The following is a 17648-nucleotide window of genomic DNA, read 5'->3' on the forward strand; positions in this document are numbered from 1 at the left end:
GTCAAAGACGGACATGAATACTGTAATGTTGCGACACCAGGAGACTAAAACTATATTCATAATGTCAAAATAAATCAATTACAACAAGCAAACAGGTGCTGTGGTCTAGTGGTATGACGTCACGTTGTGGCCGTGCCAGCCCCGGTTCGATTCCGGGCAGCGCCAATCTCTTTTTGTTTTTGGCTGAACTTCTCCATCCTCTCCTCCTAGCTAGGACACGTTCTTCGAGATCACTTCTTATTATTTGGCTGCTTGAAAATCGGGTCAAACTCACCAGGTTGGCCGGAATTCACACCTCGGAAGCTCGGCTTATGTACAGCCTCGTAGTAAACTGCGCCTTACAAAGCGACAATACTAAACCGACCCTGCCATTTGCCTCACAGCGGCCCGATTGGGTCTAGGTCATACGCGGAGCTGGCAGCCAACCAAGTCCTTTTTACTGGAAATCGGGCAAATGGCAGGATTGTGGGGCACAATCTTGATAGCATTTTAGGCCCGTGCAGCTCCACGCGGGCGAGATTTCTAAGCTCAGCGCTTACTTCCTGACCCCATCTTCGGGGTCACCGGACGAGAAATGAACAGACACCAGGACTGAGCAAACCTCCTGACTATGGTCCGGTTGCATCTTGGGTGTCGTCCTTTGAGCGCTAATGGCCACAATGAGCGTCGGTGTTGAACGCAGCCCCAGTCAGAATACTGTATTCTGCGACAGTAAACCTTACTCCGTGGAGATTTGGAGAAGGCCCACGGCTTATCTGCGGGGTCACATTATCTCTGCCTCTGCCTATCTTTACTAGGGGATGACAAGTATGGAATTAAAAGGGCAGTTTGAATTTTTTGTATTCTTTCAATTCACTGTTGTGTGTTAGTATGGGAGATGCCATCGTGTCGACGGACACAGACGTTGATCAGTGGCAGTATGAGATGCATAGTAACCCACAGAAACGCAATTTATCACTCCCAAGTCGCAATAGGAAAGGAATCCTGGAATACACAATGATCGGCACGCGAGATGTGGAGAAGCAGGTATCTACGAGCTCAGGATTGATCCTGGCTAGTTCCTGCCACCCCTCTTATCATACAAGTGCTTGAGTGCAGTACAAATAACAGCAAATGGCTTGCTAGTCCCTCGAGCAAAATCCAAAATATCCTGTGCGATACTCTCCCACTGATCGATCTTCATCGTCTCAAGACCGGCGCAACGACTTCTGGTCAATGGCACGATCCAAAAATTGCGGCCTAGTGGCCGTAGTGTCCCTCCTTCTCTTGGGAATCTCCCTACCGAGTGTTTCATCTTCTCCTCTAGAGTTCTCTCCATGGAGCTCCGATCATTCTGCCAATGTGGATGGGCATATCGCACCAGGAAAGCTGGGCGCTGTGGCAACAGAGAACGCAATCTGCTCTAGTCATGGCATTGAGATGTTTAAATTGGGCGGCAATGCTGCTGATGCAGTGAGTATATTACCCATACTCGACGATAGACCTTGACATCAGATCTTTGCCTAACCCAATGGATAGCTGATCGCCGCACAATTCTGTATTGGAGTTACCTGTGAGTATTGGGGGTGTCATAGTACGTACCAAGAGGCAGTTTGGGCTGATATCGTGAAGCCATGTATCACAGTGGTATCGGTGGTGGTGGTTTCATGCTTGTTCGGGCGCCCAACAACTCCTATGAATTCATCGACTTCCGTGAAACGGCACCGGCTGCCGCCTTCCAAGACATGTACAACAACAATACTGACGCATCTGTATACGGTGGGCTTGCAAGGTAAAAACGGCAATCCTTCAGATTTCGCTCGAATGCTGATTGTTTGAACACAGTGGTGTCCCTGGAGAGATCCGTGGCTTGGAACATCTTCATAAGAAATATGGCTCGCTGCCTTGGGCGACTCTATTGCAGCCAGCGATACAGACAGCACGCAAAGGTTTCCCCGTCTCGTCAGATCTGGTCAAATACATGAAGGTTGCCGTTGGCAGTGGTGAGGATTTCTTGACGAAGGACCCGAACTGGGCTTTGGATTTTGCTCCCAATGGAACACGGCTTGGCCTGGGAGACACTATCACACGGAAGCGCTACGCCGATACGTTAGAAACCATTGCCCAGAAAGGACCGGACGCCTTCTACACAGGCGCGATAGCTGAAACGATGATTGATGCGATTCAAGCGGCAAACGGCACCATGACTGTTGAAGATCTTCAAAATTACACCGTCGCAGTCCGCAATACCTCTCAGATTGACTATCGGGGCTACACCATCACAAGTACGACTGCGCCCTCCAGTGGAATTGTTGCTCTGAGTATATTGAAGATCCTGAGCACCTACAAGGATTTCTTTGACTGCGATGAATCAGTGAATCTGAGCACACATCGCATGGATGAAGCAATGCGGTTTGCTTATGGCGAGGTGGGTCTCGGAATGTGAATCCCTTTTTCTTGCCTCATCAAGCTCACAGTATCGACAGCGTACTTTACTCGGTGACCCGCTGTTTGTGGCGGGTATGAACGACTACCAGCATGCCATGCTGGAACGCTCGACTATCGAGGAGATTCGGTCGAAGATCTCTGACAAAACCACCTTGAATGTATCTGCATATGACCCAGCGGGTCTTGAAAGCCTGGACACGTAAGTCTGTCTGCTCCAGACATTTGGCACATCTTAATGATCGACCTATTCCTAGTCCTGGCACATCTCACCTCGCAACCGCTGATCACAATGGTCTTGCCATTTCTGTCATTACGACCATCAATACGTACTTTGGAAGCCATGTACTCGTTCCCGAGACTGGAATCATCATGAATAATGAAATGAACGGTATGCGCATTCGTTGTGTGTAATTGCGGTCATAGCATGTCACTGATACATCGGATTAGATTTTTCGATCCCCGGCTCCTCAAACCAGTTTGGCTACATTCCCTCCGAGGCAAATTTCATCCGACCTGGGAAACGTCCCTTGTCATCAATTACCCCTGCAATTGTCACCCACCCGGATGGAAAGCTTTTTTTGGTCGCAGGCTCTGCGGGAGGAAGTCGTATTATCACAGCCACTGTTCAAAACATCATTCACTCTATCGACCAGAAGCTGAGCGCCGCGGAGGCTCTCGCTAAGCCTCGTCTTCATGATCAGCTCATTCCTAATCAGGTCAGCTTCGAGTATTCCTACGATAACTCGACGGTCGAATTCATGAAATCTCTCGGTCATAATGTGACATGGGTTGCCCCTGGACAGAGTACAGCTCAGTTGATCCATGTGCTTCCCAACGGGACGTTTGATGCCGCTGGCGAGCCTCGACAACTAGCGTCGGCAGGCTACTCCATTTAAATGTACATAGTTTGCAGATACGGTTTTTACGACCGGGTCTCATGCATGGATCTTCATACACAGGCAATCAGAGAGATGCAAATGTTACGAGGATTCCTGGTAGTCAAGAAAATGAATCATTCTCTCTCCACTAGGATTCACAATGCCTGTTTAAGGTAGTAATCATTCCGCCAGTCGGTCGAGTTCCCCTGTCCCTTTCATTGGTTGATTGCGGCCACCTTCTCCAGGCATCAAACGATAAGCTTATCGCGACGCGGTATGTGCAAGCTGACAGCTCTCGTTGGCATGCCGCGTTTGCCTTTTCACAGACTGGGGTAAACCATGAGCAGCATATCTTCTGGTTGCGCTTGACAATTTTCGCGTCCTGACTAGGTCAGAGCGCATGGCCAAAATTGGGGGTTTTTGGACTTTGCTCATGAGCAGATTTCATGACTTATTTACCTCTGCCCGAGGCGAAAACCTACACTCTCGATAATGTTGAAGCCCCTCGAGCTTTCCCAGATACGGGCCACGGAAGGGTAAGTACCCAGTCACGGCGAGGGTCGAAAGGGCCCCCAGATCCAGTATGCCAATTAACACGAAATGGCTCACAGTGCAATCCCCAAATCCGGCAATTCTAGCGCTCGTCCCATTACTTTTCGACTATCTCTCAGCCAAAACGAGCTTTTACCAAAGAGCGGGTTCTCACCGCGAGATGGAAGCTACGGACGAGGTTGCGATTGTGGTCCCCGACCCGTCTTTCCCTGAAGAGACATATAAGGACTACAAGCCTTTCCCAGATGCAGTGCAGAAGACGATCGATGAAATCTTGGCTGAAGAGGAAAGCCTCGAGGAGGGCCGGAGCCACCAATGGCCTTTCTACTCAGGCGCCGACCAATATGACGAATCATCATTCTTTACTTCTTCCTACGGGCAAACTCCTCCCCCTGTGAAGAGATCTCCAGTCTCAACGAGGTCGAAGATCAAAGGCAAACAACACAAGACATTGAATACTACCGAAGCCAGGAAGAAGAGGTCAACAGCCACAAGAACCATCACTGTCGTTGATCTTTGCAGTGACGGAGATGAACAAGCCACAGACGGGATGAGCTTCAAAGACGACAAGCATCGCAGAGATTCCGAGGTCGAAGACGCGTACTTCAATACTACGGAAGTTACCGCATCTCTAAGCACCCAACCTCAGGCCAGCCATTCCATTCAATCGAGGCCGTTCGATGTAAAACATGGCAAGACTGAGATTTTGAGGGGTTCTGATGAAATGACAATAGCGGAACCGAAAAATCTCGGTAACAACGATGGCAAAACAGCTGCTGATAATGTTGCACCGGCTAGTCCATCAGCAAAAGTTTCTGTCAAAACCTTGAGCCTTTCAAGGCAAGACTATGAGGAGGAATCTTCCATATTTCGGAATGTCAAAAAGTCAACGAAACGTCGTATATTGCGCTTCATCGCGGCCCATCCTTTCATGTCTCATTCTGTACAGCCCGTTTGGCGATCCGAGCGGCAGCAATTCATTAAGGATATGGTTGCCGAAGCAGTCAAGCTGGGTCTTGAAACGTCTTTGCTTTGGAGCTTGATAATGTACGTGCGCCGGCTTTATCTTGTCAGAGTCGGAGTTGAAGCCGGACCGATTGCGGACGACACCAATGACCCATGCTTCGGACAAGAGGTGGATGACACTGCCTCAAAGCCCTCCACCTCTCAAATATGTCAGAGAAAAATTCCTGGCCATGGACCTGCCAGTAGCCAGCACGATATGACTAAGGTCACCGCACGCGCCGATGAGAAAACCGCGCCTATGCGTGACTTGACCTGCATAGCTACAGACGTCCCGACACCACCATTATCTGCACCACTCACCACTGCGTTTGATGAGAGGACCGATGATGTGAATAAGGACCCTGTGTGTAAACAACCAAACTCTGAATTTACTTACTGCAGTGATCACGGAATGAAGAACCATGGAAAGACCGAGGCTCCTCTCTCTATCAAAACGGCATCCAAACCATGCTCTTTACTCACAGAAGCTCAACTCCGCCAAAATGACGATCCCGCAGCCATTGCTGACCCCATCAAAAGTTTTGATGACGCTCCTTGGGAGACAACAGGCATCCCTGAAGTATCATACTCATTTGATGTTTCGCATGAGAAACTCACCGAGTCAAAGCAACCGCTCAAATTTGTGCCATCAAAATCTTCGAAACATGAAAGGAATCAAGGCCCGTCAAGTGCTTGCAATTATCCAGCGATGAGCGAACCGGAGATTGGTGCTTCCGAGCCCCAATGCCTCACATTACACGAAAAATCAGCACAGACTTCCGATCGGACGTCATCTGATCAGCTGAGCGCTCAAACAGCCTCGAAAAGTCAAGCTTCTGCTATCGCAAAGATGTCAGAAAGGCAAGAACAGAAATCCAGAAGACGGATGATCGAGGTTGCCCGAAAAACGTTCGATGGAATGCCAGCTTCGTCTCCACTTCAAGCTGCTGGTGATCTCGCGATCAGCGATCAGCCAGCCAAGAAGCGAGAGGGCTCAACGTCCGTGACAAGTCTAAATTGTCACTCAAACCGGGAGCTATTGGCCGGTACAACGAGTGCACCAGTCACCGGACCAGATGCGAATCAGGGACAAGAAATGCCATCTCTTGGGCTGGATGAGCCTGTCTCAAACGTTGCTCAAAGCATGTCCAAGAGCCAGAAGAGAAAGGAGAGGAAGAGATTGAAGCGCGAAAAGAAGCAACTCAAGTACCAGCAAAAGAAATCCAGGAGACAAGAGGCGCAAGAAGAAAGCACTTCAAATGAGCCAGATCGGTCTCCTGAAAATACTTTTAGGGAGAAGCCAGTTTTGACTGGTAAAGCACCCGTTCTATCGTCTAAGCCTCTTACGATAGACACCGAACCGAGAAAAGCAAGAAAACGGAAGGACTGTGCGCAGAAACTTGAAAAGAAAAAGGAGCGCAAACGAAAACGGAAATCACGCAGGCGGGAGATGGGGAGCAGTTCTTCTAACGGTAATCGAGGACATGGTGATTTGCTCTCAGATGGGGAGGAAAATGGAACAGAGGCGCCCAACCGCGCGATAGAGAATCACAGATCCAAAAGGCGAAAGCTGGAAAGCCCTGTCGATTCGCTTCATTTGTTTGGGACGACAAACACCGGGCTTTCGACGCCCGCTCATGATTCTATGCGAATTCGGAAAAATCCCGAGGACAGAATATCATATTCTGAAAACAAGCCTGACTCGCAATTATTGGATTTTCAAGACGAAAGACCAAGGATTCCAGGCAATGTTCGTGATCTTCACGCGGACCTGGCTGTGCCCCCGGACAAAGCCACCAAGTTGCAAAGGCCAAGACAAAGCTTGGCGACTACATTCTCGGCGCCCTCGCGATCGGCGGGCAGTCCCCGATCGCGATCTTCGGGCTTGTCACCTGACATGGAGGAGGTGCGGGACGAGGATTTTTAAATTCCAGTGATTTGCCAGGGCTGACACTCTGCAATGAGGTAAAATCCAAATACTTTTGTACAGTACCGGCGAGCGCTATTCATTGCCTGGAGAAAATGTCAAAGACAACTCTGGACAAAGCAAATGATTTACCGGATACGTTGCCGCTTGGAACAAGTTTCAACATCCCGCCAGGGCCGAACATACTTGTCGACGATTTATCTTCGGACTCTTCTTTGACCGATCTGGATAGCGATCTTGATTTTTCCGACAGCCTCGACTTCGATGACGAAAATAGTGAAAATAATGTTCATGATGGCCGGGAGCCCGACATAGATGAAAATCTGTATCCGACGCCCAAGGATTCACCTACCAAAAGCCCGCATTTTCCGTCCGTCGATAATGCGCCTGCTCCCTCGGCCAGGTCAAAGCTTGATATCTTGCCTGGGACGAACTCGGCAAACGTGCCTCGTGCCAAAAGACCAAGAATATCCCCATATTTCCCTCAGACCCCTGAAATCATTCCGTCCTGTCTTCCTTTTCCTCCCGTCGACGCGCCATCCTTTGGCCTGATTCAGGAGCAACTTGCACACGACCCTTTCAGATTAATTATTGCCACGATTTTCTTGAACAGAACGCGGGGTGCTGTTGCTCTGCCCATTTTGTTCAAGGTCTTTGAACAATATCCGACCGTCGAGGCTATGGCATCCGCGAAGGCGACAGAGTTTGTATCCTTGATTCATTGTCTTGGTTTTCAGAACCAGCGAGCCCGCAAGTGTATAGCAATTGCCCAAATCTGGCAGAGTGAGCCGCCTTCGAAGAACAAGCGATACCGTAAGCTTCATTACCCTCAGAAATATGATGGACGAGATGTTGCTCTGGCGCAATGTCTCGATGATGAAGATCCTCGGGTCGCGTGGGAAATTGCGCACTTACCTGGGGTCGGTGCGTACTCTTTGGATAGCTGGCGCATCTTTTGTCGAGACGAGCTTCGCGGTCTGGCCCAGGATTGGAAGGGGACGGGCGCAACAGAGCCCGGCTTCGTTCCTGAGTGGAAGTCTGTGCTCCCTCAAGATAAAGAATTGCGTGCTTACTTGACTTGGATGTGGCTTAAAGAAGGTTGGGTGTGGGATTGCCATACAGGTGATCTGTCTCCGGCTGGGGATAAAACCCGTCGTGCGGCCCATCGAGAGGGAGTTGCGCACGAACAAGACGGCAATTGGGTGCTTCAGACATCCCCGGTCAAGAAATCATTGAACGGATTGCATGCAGCAAACTAATAATCTGAATTCTTGTTGAATGTCATGCAGCGACCGTTGTGTTAAGCGCTAGCAGCGACTGTTTTGCCTCATTTGTCAATGATACCCTTGTTTCAACAGATGCCTTGAAGATATCAAGAATCTGAACATAATTGACACCTTTGCATGGTGTTTCTAGCATTTTTCGTAGATGTGCATCCATTTGCCGAGATTTCTTCTTTGTTCTTCTCGGAACATTCTCCAGTTCTACGTTGAAGGGTGTTTTTATGATTGGCCAGCGGGATTTGATACCTCTCAAGAGATTTGCCTCGTGTTGACTGGATGATGGCAATAAGGTCATCCATGGAATCTTCCTCAAACTTCACGTGAAATGTCTCTCGCCGGCGACTGTCTGAGCTTACTGTAGTTGCACCTATCCAATCACCTCATTCAGCAGCATTTAATATTGACTCCTGCCTTGAACCCGCTCAATATGGCTCTCCCTGCACTCCGCAAACATTGGGCGCTCATGCAGCAAGTCCGAGTCAGGTGAGCAGGGAGGACCAAAGTGTTTCCTGAGGCTCCCAGGCTCCAACTCGCCGCATGATCACCAGTTCCATTCCTCCCTCGGCCCTTCTTCAAGGGTCATTCGATGCATTGTACCTGAACGCTGGACATGTGCTGTACTCGAATTATCGCATCACTTACGATTCATCCTCGAATTGACATGTGATCTGAAAAGAAAGGGTGCATTGAACAATCCATGACGTGCGTGGGTCACTTTCATAGCACGAGGGCGATCGACGCAAGCGCTGTGCCACCTGGATCTTGAGCTACCGTTGAGCACATACCTGCCCAACTTAAGCGCCAGGCAGCGCATGTCGAACTGAAGATCAAGATAGCACCGCGTCTCCGCTAGTAAGACAGTGCACTATCTCGATTACCAAGTCTTGATTCACGATACTCTCAAGGTAAAAGGTGGAGACAAGACCAACACAATCCACATTTTGCTGCGACTCGCTGGATGCGCAGTGCTGTATTCACTAGTTGCGGGCCCAAGGCTTCCTGAAGGGGATCCACCCGGTGCGGCTAACGCTACCGCTACAGTCCTCACGAGCCCATCATGTTTTTTCCGGTGAGACCTAACGCTGTCAAAAATCGGAAAACGAAATCCTCTTCAACATCTGAAAGTCAATCTCCATCATCCGCGAAGCGTTCGTCTCAGGGACAAGGACGGACCTCCCGCACGTCAACCAAGGAAACAAAGTCTTCCGAACGCACGGCTCACTCCTCCACATCCTCGCTTTCTAACCGTGCCCCTCTCCGGCGCTCCTCGATGCCTGGCCTTCCAGATACCGCGAGCCGGGCGGATACAGCTTCATTCCTGGAATCGAGGACCAGCCTACCATATCCGACCTTCTCTAAAGCACATAGCAAAGAAGATGTTCGCCACCGCGACATTCCCACCCCCGACCCGACAGACTTGACCGCTCAAAAGGAGAATGGCCCCAGTCAGGACCGCGCAGAGAACCACCATGCCCCTCCTAGCCCACCTTTGACTGGTCTCGATCAGGAGTCATCACAAAGAGGCAGTGCTGTTGGCAAGCAAGATGACAAGGAGGAAGAAAAGCCAAAAGCGAAGAGGGGCAGCATCAGAATCAGGACAACCGAGATCAATCGGTCGTCCTCGAGTCTGCGATCAAAGAGAGATGACTCCGCGAAGAGAGCCGACTCCACCAGGTCAAGCAAGACCACCCGGGCAGATACACCGAAATCCAAGTCCTCTCGTCCCGACAAGGAGACCTCCTCCCCTCGAGTGAGCCACAAGCCATCAAAGACGAAGCTCCCCGAAGAAAGGAGCTTGCCCAAGCGATCGAGTCGCTCAACCATGTCGCCTTCGCAGTCGACAGTCCGCGATGTTGGCACAGAATCCACGAATGGATCTGATGCCACTTCGATCGCTCCTCATCAGCAATATAACCCGCCTCGAAAACCCAGGTCTCCGCCCGCAAAACCTCCTTCTCGCAGTCAAACCCGATCGGCCGCATCCCACCGCCATACACCAAGTGATGATTCGATCGATTACGGAAGGCCTGTCATGCCTGGACCAGGCTACGGCGCGCCCCCGCCGCCCCCGCCGCCCCCGCAAATGCCTATCACCGTCCCTAGAGTGGACTATCTCCTCCAGCACGGTGGTTTAGATCATCGAGTTCCGCGGACACTGCTTCCTGTCCCAGCCGTTTCGGATCCTTTCTCTCAATCAGCGGCGCAGCCCCAGCGGGCAGCTGCGGATGTCTTCGAGCCCTTCAGCCAATTGCTCGATGATTACCAAAAGGTTATGAGCAAAAATGGCTCACTTGCCGTGGCCACTGGGTATCGTTCCGTTGCACGTCGATTGCTCGACCGCCTCGAGGCTGTCTTTGCGCGCGATATCTCATCGGAGCCGTGCAATTGTCTTATGTGCGACCATGATGATACCGAAGATCGCCCTGAAGGTGTTAGTTGGGGAGAAGTGCTGGAATTAGTGTCCGGACGCCGCGAGCTGCCCATGTGGCCCCCATTCACGATGGCTGCCTCGACCGTAGAAGCTGGAGCGCCTGGTGAGGAGCACATTCCCATGCAGAAGCTTGACGTCGATGTTCCCGAAGAATATCGCGACCATTTTATCCGCCAATCTCGCAAGACCAAAGTGGCGGTTGACAAGTGGTTATCCGAGCAGACGGATCCAGCGAGCAGTGCTCCTGATGAGGTCGACGATGAGACTTTGACTTTCGCAATGCTCACACATCTGGAACCTCATCAACGCTCGTTATTCTGTGCGCTTCTGGGAATTAACTCCTCGACTCCCGTGCCACGATCAGGCGACGAAAAACCGCGCCACCGACCTTCGCCCTTGATTTCTTCGTCACAGGCCCTGCAACGGCTCTATCGTCTCCCCTCCTTGCCCCGCGACCCAGAAACCGCCATGTTTATGCTGAATCATCCTAACTTGCACCATGTATTGGCAACTCTTGCAGCCATCACTGATGACGAGTGGGACATTCTGATCTCCGGCCGATTTGATGGATTCTTGCGCAGCGGCATAGAGGATCCCGTGCCCTCTGCCAATGCCCGCTGGAGTGGCAGCCGCTCAAATACTCCCTTCAGTGCCGCGGGAGTTTCGCGTGGGCCGACGCCGAACTATATGGACGGCAGCTTTCGGCCAGCAGGCCAGGCGACCGGAGGACCATCATCACCTGCGTCCTTTGGAGGACCGATCGCACTGGACGAGGAAACGGAAATTGCCGCACTCGCTGAGATTGAGAGAGACATATTCCGTGGAATGGAAGCCCTCGAAGATGCCTTTGAGGCACTTCATCTCAAGGCTGAGGCCGTTCGTATCGCACTACGTGAACGCAGCGCCGGTCTCTCAGTTGCCAACCAGAATCGACGCGGCTCTTACGTGGAAGCCCGTCTCGGAACTCCCGCCTCAGGCATCCATGCTTGGGAAAGCGGCACGGAAGATGACGGGTTGGACGACGATCGCTCTTTGGCTCCCGATGACTCTGCGAGCAATATTAGCTCGAATCGTCGCCGGCGACCAAAGCGACGCACAGAACGCCGGACTCCTGCGCCGGTAGAGGAGGAAGATGAGGACGAGGATGGGGTTCATGTGAGCCGTCGTGACAGCCGCAACTCGCGACGCAGATAGGGCTATGGATATGATCTCTGCAGTTTCAAGAGACTCTAAGTCATAGCTGGAAAGCAATTGGAGGTGCTTCCGTCTTGATGAATAATGAATATCATTTAATGATTGTTGCTCATACAATAACTCACCATGAAGTATATCTCCCTCGGACATACGAGGAGACATTTCCCCATAAAATCAATTGGATCGTTATCCAGATCAAAATTCTAGCTTGGAGCGCTCATAACTCAGGTATTAAAAAGATCATTGGACACTTGTCATTTTGCACTGGCATTTCAAATTCATCACCGTTTCCCCTGAACGAAATATCTCGATGACACTGTTAGTCATCACTCCACTATTTCGACGGCTTTATTCTGTCTGCATTGTGTGTGGTTCTCTCCTACAATCGATTTATCCGGTTGAACTCCGCCGATTTCCAACTCTACGTCTCTCAGACCAGTACTCGTCTTTGCATCGGGAAATGCCCGAGAGACGGTTTGTTTCTGAAATACGCATTCTATTGGTGAATTCAATTCTAGTAAGGAATATTTTCTATGATAGGCCAGAAATGAAGGGCGTGTTCCAGGACCTAGCACGGAGGTCATGACCTGGGCTTGCTTCGTGAGTGATGCAGCTGGCTCGAAAGTAGCGCAACGAGGCATTATGGGCGCTTATACATACGAGGACTGCTCTGATAATTGGATAAATCCATTTTTCCAATAACATCTCAGGTAAAACCCACTGAACGACTTTAGCCCCAGGCTTGCTGTTGAACTTAAGTGGTCCTGGAGTCCGCGGCAAACCTAGAGATAATGGCTAGATCCATCCACCGGCCCTGCCCAGTACTGGCCAGGCTATCTGCAATCTTAAGTGATAGGTAAAACCTAGTGCTTTACTTCTTAACTCCGACTTTGAAAAGCTTAGTCAAAGTTCTTGGATAAGATGTCAGCATTTGGTGCAGCCTTACCAATAGATTCAAGCAATTTTACGATCGGTCGGTCGGGCACCTCCAATGGATTTAAAAAATTACGTATTTCCTAAACCGGACCTGATGTCGAGGTGTCCCAAATATGCCTATTTTCGTTGAATGTTCCAGCTTACCTACAAATACAAAAAAGGATGAAACTACTGTCGCTTGCGAATGACGTTTACTGTCTCTATCAATGATGCAGACGATTGCCATTCCACCGAAAAGTACCAGATTAGCTATCCGGCGCTTATGTTGCTATGTCACTCGGGACTCAGTCGATGCGATGGGCTGTACATTACCTTGAATAGAACCAGTGGATTCTAGCGTTTCAATGGGCCATGAAATCTTATGCAAGACTTTTCAACGTAATACTCTTACCGACATTAACACGGAGACTTTAAGCGATGAGTAAGTAGGTTGTTAGTAGTCCTGGGTTCAGTCTGTACTAAATCAGGTAGTCTACCAGATTGTGAAAGGTCGAGATCGCACAATTACCGGACGAGCCGGCTCATCAACAGTCCGCTGCCAGACCCTTTTTTGTTCCCGAATCCCTCTTCTCTCATCGACCATATTCTTATCTTGGTTAGTTGCCTCTCAAGTCAAGGCTGGGTTTGGTTTAGCGCTGACAGACTCCACCTGGCGCCCGTCATATATTTATTTTTGTTTTGTCAACAATAAATCTCATTACAAGTCCCTTGGACCCTGGATGTAGGCCCCAGACGAACAACACGCGTGCAGTCTAAAGTGGGACTCGCCATGCTCTAGTGCACGGCGTCTTTTGCGAGTGCCAAGTTGCCAATGAGACGTGATACCCTGATGAAAGGGGACAGAAGCTGGTCTAGATAGATGTGAAAGTGGTCTGTTTCCTAAAGCGTGTGTTTATTCATCAGCGGCGTGTTTATTCATCCTTGAACGCTCAGCTCTCTGCTGAACGACATCCCGGGCCGATGCCCGGGCATGCGTGGAATGTCCCGAAAATGAAGTATAAAAGACACGTTGAGGCCATGAGAGTGATGTGATCTCAATCTCAAGCATAATCTCCATCCACAAAGAAACAATCAGAATCTTGGACTCCCAAGCCGAAAAAAAAACACCTTCTCGCAAGCATGGGTATCGACTTCACTTATTTCAAGGGCTCCGGAAACGGAGAGCTGGTTGAGGCTGCTGGTCATCGTGACCTGGGCCCTACCCAAGTTAGCGTCAAGATCACTCACTGCGGTGTCTGTGGCACCGATGAGCACTTCCGTCACGCGGATCAGGGTCTGGGCCACGAAGGTATTGGAACCATTGTCGAGATTGGGTCCTCTGTCGCGGAAATGTCCGAGTTCAAAGTTGGAGACCGCGTTGGCATGGGCTGGTTCCACAAGTTCTGTGGTCATTGCATCTTCTGCGTGTCAGGTATGCTGGGAATTGTGATTGCTGCATCTCCAGAAAAGATGAATTTTGACAAGGGCAACAGGACGTCAAACTCTGTGCATTCACCGCACATCTTACGGTAGCGCGGATCAGGACCAGGGATGCTTTGGCTCCGCACTGGCTTGGGATATCTCGGCCCTCTATAAGATTCCTGACTCGATCGCCTCTGAAGATGCCGGTCCCTTGATGTGCGGAGGAGCCACTGTCTGGACTCCTCTGTATGACTCCGGCGTGAAGCCTGGTGACCGTGTCGGCATCATCGGTATTGGTGGTCTGGGCCACATGGCCATTCAGTTCGCTTCCAAGATGGGTCTTGAAGTGGTTGTCTTCTCAAGTACTGAGTCCAAGAAACAAGAGGCGGTTGGGTTTGGTGCTTCGGAATTCCACGCTACCAAGGGTCGGGACTCTCTGCAGGGTGTCAAGCCCATCGATATCCTTTTGATTACTACCAGCGTGAACCCCAAGATGTCCTTGTGAGTGACTGCGCCTCCTCTCCTTCCTAGCTTGATGTCACGATTCGATGTTCAAGCCCGCTAATCTAGAGCTACAGATACTATCCTATCTTGGCAAACGGAGCAAAGATCTACCCCTTGACCGTGAGCATGGAGAACCTGGATGGCGTTTCACCCATGAACTTGATCAACGGCAACTACAGCATTATCGGCTCCGGAGTTGCGGCGACTGCCAGCATGAGAGCCATGTTGGATTTCGCCGCCAGACACAAGGTTCGCCCGCAGATTGAGAAATTCCCCATGACCATTACCGGTATTACGGATGCTATGCAGAAGCTGCGTGATGGTCAAATGAGATACCGCGGTGTCCTGGTGGCGCCCTAGAGGAATGGAGTCTGGGGTGAGGAATCTTTTCCACACAAGGGGTTTTCCCCCCCTCTTGGATTCAATCTCCCGTCTTGTACCAGTGTCGATATAGGCCATTCTGATACTCAAATTCAAAGAGGCCACATTGACAAGTTGATATTCAGAGAGACCCTACCGCCCAAAGCTTCGGTCTCAGAGCAATGCTTGATATCTCTGTGCTGGACTTCTCAATGAAATGATGAATCAATATTCTACCTTTATTATCTCGTTCCTGGTTTTGAACATAGATCTAGCTTCAAAACGAAAATTTGGAGTTTTATACGTCTTTGATATAGATAAGAGTCATGTTCCATTATTTGCGCTCATGGCATAGTCTGGCAGTCCGACAACGCACAGTCACAGCAATTCCAGTTTTACCTTTTGCCTCCTCCAAAGTCTTTCTCGACATTGCTGGAGTGTTCCTGCAAATATGGCCAGTGAATTCTAGCAGAATGTCACGCTCGACAGTATGAGAGTGTTGGTTTTTTACAACAGCATTTCCAATCCGAATGATTGCTGTCAGTAATCAAAGTGCACGAATAGAGCCTTGTCACTGGGAAGTCATTGAACTACCCTCAATTCTCAAGAGAAACCTAGAAATTATTTCGAGTATGATTTTACACAAACAAAGCTTTCTGTAAAGATGAAAAGCCAGGTGGAAGATTCAATGGTCCACACCCTTGAAGAACTCTACCCTTGTCGTCCGGTAGAGAGGAACGTTGACTCTACTATAAAGTCACGCTTTGTATCACAGTAAATAAATGTCTGGAATGTACCCTATAATGGATATGATGGCGGTGAGAACAGATGGAGACCAGAATAGCCCACCACACTGAACGGGCATCAGCTTCAAGTCTACCTGATGCATGCCACCACGGGAGAAGGACAATCGCAATGCATTGCAAACGAGCCAATAGTATAGTAATCCCAGCCGACGTCAAAAGAAGTAATTTTTGTACTGTGTCTTTCGTCTCTTGTCCTCCACTATTGAAGTGTAACTGTCTCATGGAACATGGAAGACATCAGGTGGAAATTGATTGGCGATCTGCATCCATTCGCTATACCCCATCAACTGAAATCAACAGTCGCTATGCGATAGTGCGCCTGCAAAATCAGACAAGAAAGGAGGGACCCGGCCACTCGGACAGGAAGACGGGTGCCTTGACACAGTCTCGGTATCATGTGAAGGTCAATCATTTGGAGACCTGGACAAGTATGGAAGGTCGTGACCGGGGAGAACCTTGGACCGCACTCCCACGAGGCTGGAACTTGACTTGCAGAAGGAGTCAGGACTATTGGGTTCCCTTAAACTTTACACGAGAATTGAGAACCACAGTGTTGGGAATGATAGGGGTTCGTGATCTGCGTGCGATTGTAGATAAGTATGACCCCCAAAGATGAATTGGGGCACAACACGCTAGCCTAGTTGGCTGGAGAAATGACTTTTGGCTTGTCTTGGCAAATTTTTTCAACTGGTGCAAATCGAATATTTGTACACGAATGGTTTGATTTGATTTTATTCGTGATTGCGAGAGGTTTCAGGTGCGTTTAATTTTGACCTAGGCAATGAAGTCCCAGTCAACTATTTTCATTTCCAGCGCACTGAAAACCTCTACGCTGCAGGGTGCACAATACGCACTAAACATTCAGTTGCGGACAGCTCGCTAGATTCGGTGTTTGATTTTGTTTCGCCGGGAATAAGGGTTTCGGGAAGGTTGCATGTAGTCTTGGTGGTACACTCAATCCGCTAACATGTGTTCTACGGTGGGAGATATTGAAGGACAGTCATCCGGCTGTGTACTACGATCAGCAGTCTGCACATTTGTTCAAGGTCTACCGAAGGCTCACAATCTCACAGGAACATTAAGCATTTCCCATCTCTCAGGGGAGCTGCCATTGATCGCCACTTTGGTCCCAACCACTACCTATTGATACGACAAGAGGTTGACAGTATTGCACCCGGTGGCGCCGGCCTACGAGAAATACCCAAATTTGAGGCGCTGATCGCGAGGCTCGAGCTTCGGATGGCCTGCATTGTGTGCGTGACACCTGGATGCTTGAACAATTGCAATAAAACAGACAAACCCCGTTGTATGGACATATGTATTGTAGGCATGACTATAGGCTGTAGAGGTATGTATAGACTTTAGGCATGCGCGGGCAACATTGTACTATTATTCTAGCCTGTTATTCCCGCCAATGATAAATGAGAAGAGGACCAGGGATCGCCGCTTAAAATACCGGATTTTGCGACGGTGTCAAAAAGGGTGTTTATCCTTTCGTGGATCGGCTTCTCCCATCACAGCCGCTCCTAACGTATTAGAACATGCGAAACAGTCCGGTGGACGCTGATCAAGCTCTCCTCCAAGCAAGACAGATTTTTTCAGCCCAGACTAGTGCTCTCCCGTCTCCACAAAAATTGTTTCTGTTTAAGGTTTTGCTGAGCGGCTCAGTTGCGCCCGCCACGCTGCCATTCCCCTTTTGAGGGGGAGGATTGCATTGGGTAGAAGTAAATTATGTGGAATTTCGATTTGTGCAATCATTCTTTGGAGTGTTTGGTCTCGTCGAAAGGAGTTGGGAAATTTGGCGACCGAAGATTCGATAGTAAGTATTATATAGCTCGTAGTCATTAGAAATGAGTGAGTTGGAACTAGAAAGTACTCAAAACGTAAAGGCCAGGGATGCGAGAAGTCAAGACAGTCCCGCTTGATGGCCAGTCCAGTCTGTGC

At 49.8% G+C, this 17648-nt stretch overlaps 5 protein-coding genes and 1 non-coding gene across 6 annotated transcripts; all 6 read left to right on the plus strand.

Annotated features, from left to right (window-relative positions):
- The first annotated feature begins 94 nt into the window (after window positions 1-94).
- POX_tR072 lies at window positions 95-165 on the plus strand. The gene has a single exon. It is a non-coding gene; the product is annotated as a tRNA-His (tRNA).
- Window positions 166-1215: 1050 nt separating this feature from the next.
- Window positions 1216-3323, plus strand: POX_c04035 (Glutathione hydrolase proenzyme; the record flags this gene model as incomplete). Its single annotated transcript, XM_050112920.1, has 7 exons — window positions 1216-1452; window positions 1519-1552; window positions 1612-1771; window positions 1825-2407; window positions 2466-2626; window positions 2682-2815; window positions 2875-3323. 7 exons carry the CDS (start codon window positions 1216-1218, stop codon window positions 3321-3323), a joined length of 1758 nt encoding a protein of 585 aa, XP_049970476.1.
- A 565-nt stretch (window positions 3324-3888) lies between these two features.
- POX_c04036 (uncharacterized protein) lies at window positions 3889-6789 on the plus strand (the record flags this gene model as incomplete). Its single annotated transcript, XM_050112921.1, has 1 exon — window positions 3889-6789. One exon carries the CDS (start codon window positions 3889-3891, stop codon window positions 6787-6789), a length of 2901 nt encoding a protein of 966 aa, XP_049970477.1.
- Window positions 6790-6884: 95 nt separating this feature from the next.
- On the plus strand, window positions 6885-8048 carry POX_c04037 (uncharacterized protein; the record flags this gene model as incomplete). Its single annotated transcript, XM_050112922.1, has 1 exon — window positions 6885-8048. The coding sequence occupies one exon, from the start codon at window positions 6885-6887 to the stop codon at window positions 8046-8048; it is 1164 nt and encodes a 387-aa protein (XP_049970478.1).
- Window positions 8049-9129: 1081 nt separating this feature from the next.
- Window positions 9130-11697, plus strand: POX_c04038 (uncharacterized protein; the record flags this gene model as incomplete). The annotated part of the gene is made up of 1 exon (XM_050112923.1): window positions 9130-11697. One exon carries the CDS (start codon window positions 9130-9132, stop codon window positions 11695-11697), a length of 2568 nt encoding a protein of 855 aa, XP_049970479.1.
- A 2055-nt stretch (window positions 11698-13752) lies between these two features.
- Window positions 13753-14898, plus strand: POX_c04039 (uncharacterized protein; the record flags this gene model as incomplete). Its single annotated transcript, XM_050112924.1, has 3 exons — window positions 13753-14044; window positions 14106-14535; window positions 14613-14898. The coding sequence occupies 3 exons, from the start codon at window positions 13753-13755 to the stop codon at window positions 14896-14898; spliced, it is 1008 nt and encodes a 335-aa protein (XP_049970480.1).
- Window positions 14899-17648: the final 2750 nt, after the last annotated feature.

This window comes from Penicillium oxalicum, chromosome III (genome assembly GCF_001723175.1).
Source record: "Penicillium oxalicum strain HP7-1 chromosome III, whole genome shotgun sequence".
NCBI classification, from domain to species: domain Eukaryota; kingdom Fungi; phylum Ascomycota; class Eurotiomycetes; order Eurotiales; family Aspergillaceae; genus Penicillium; species Penicillium oxalicum.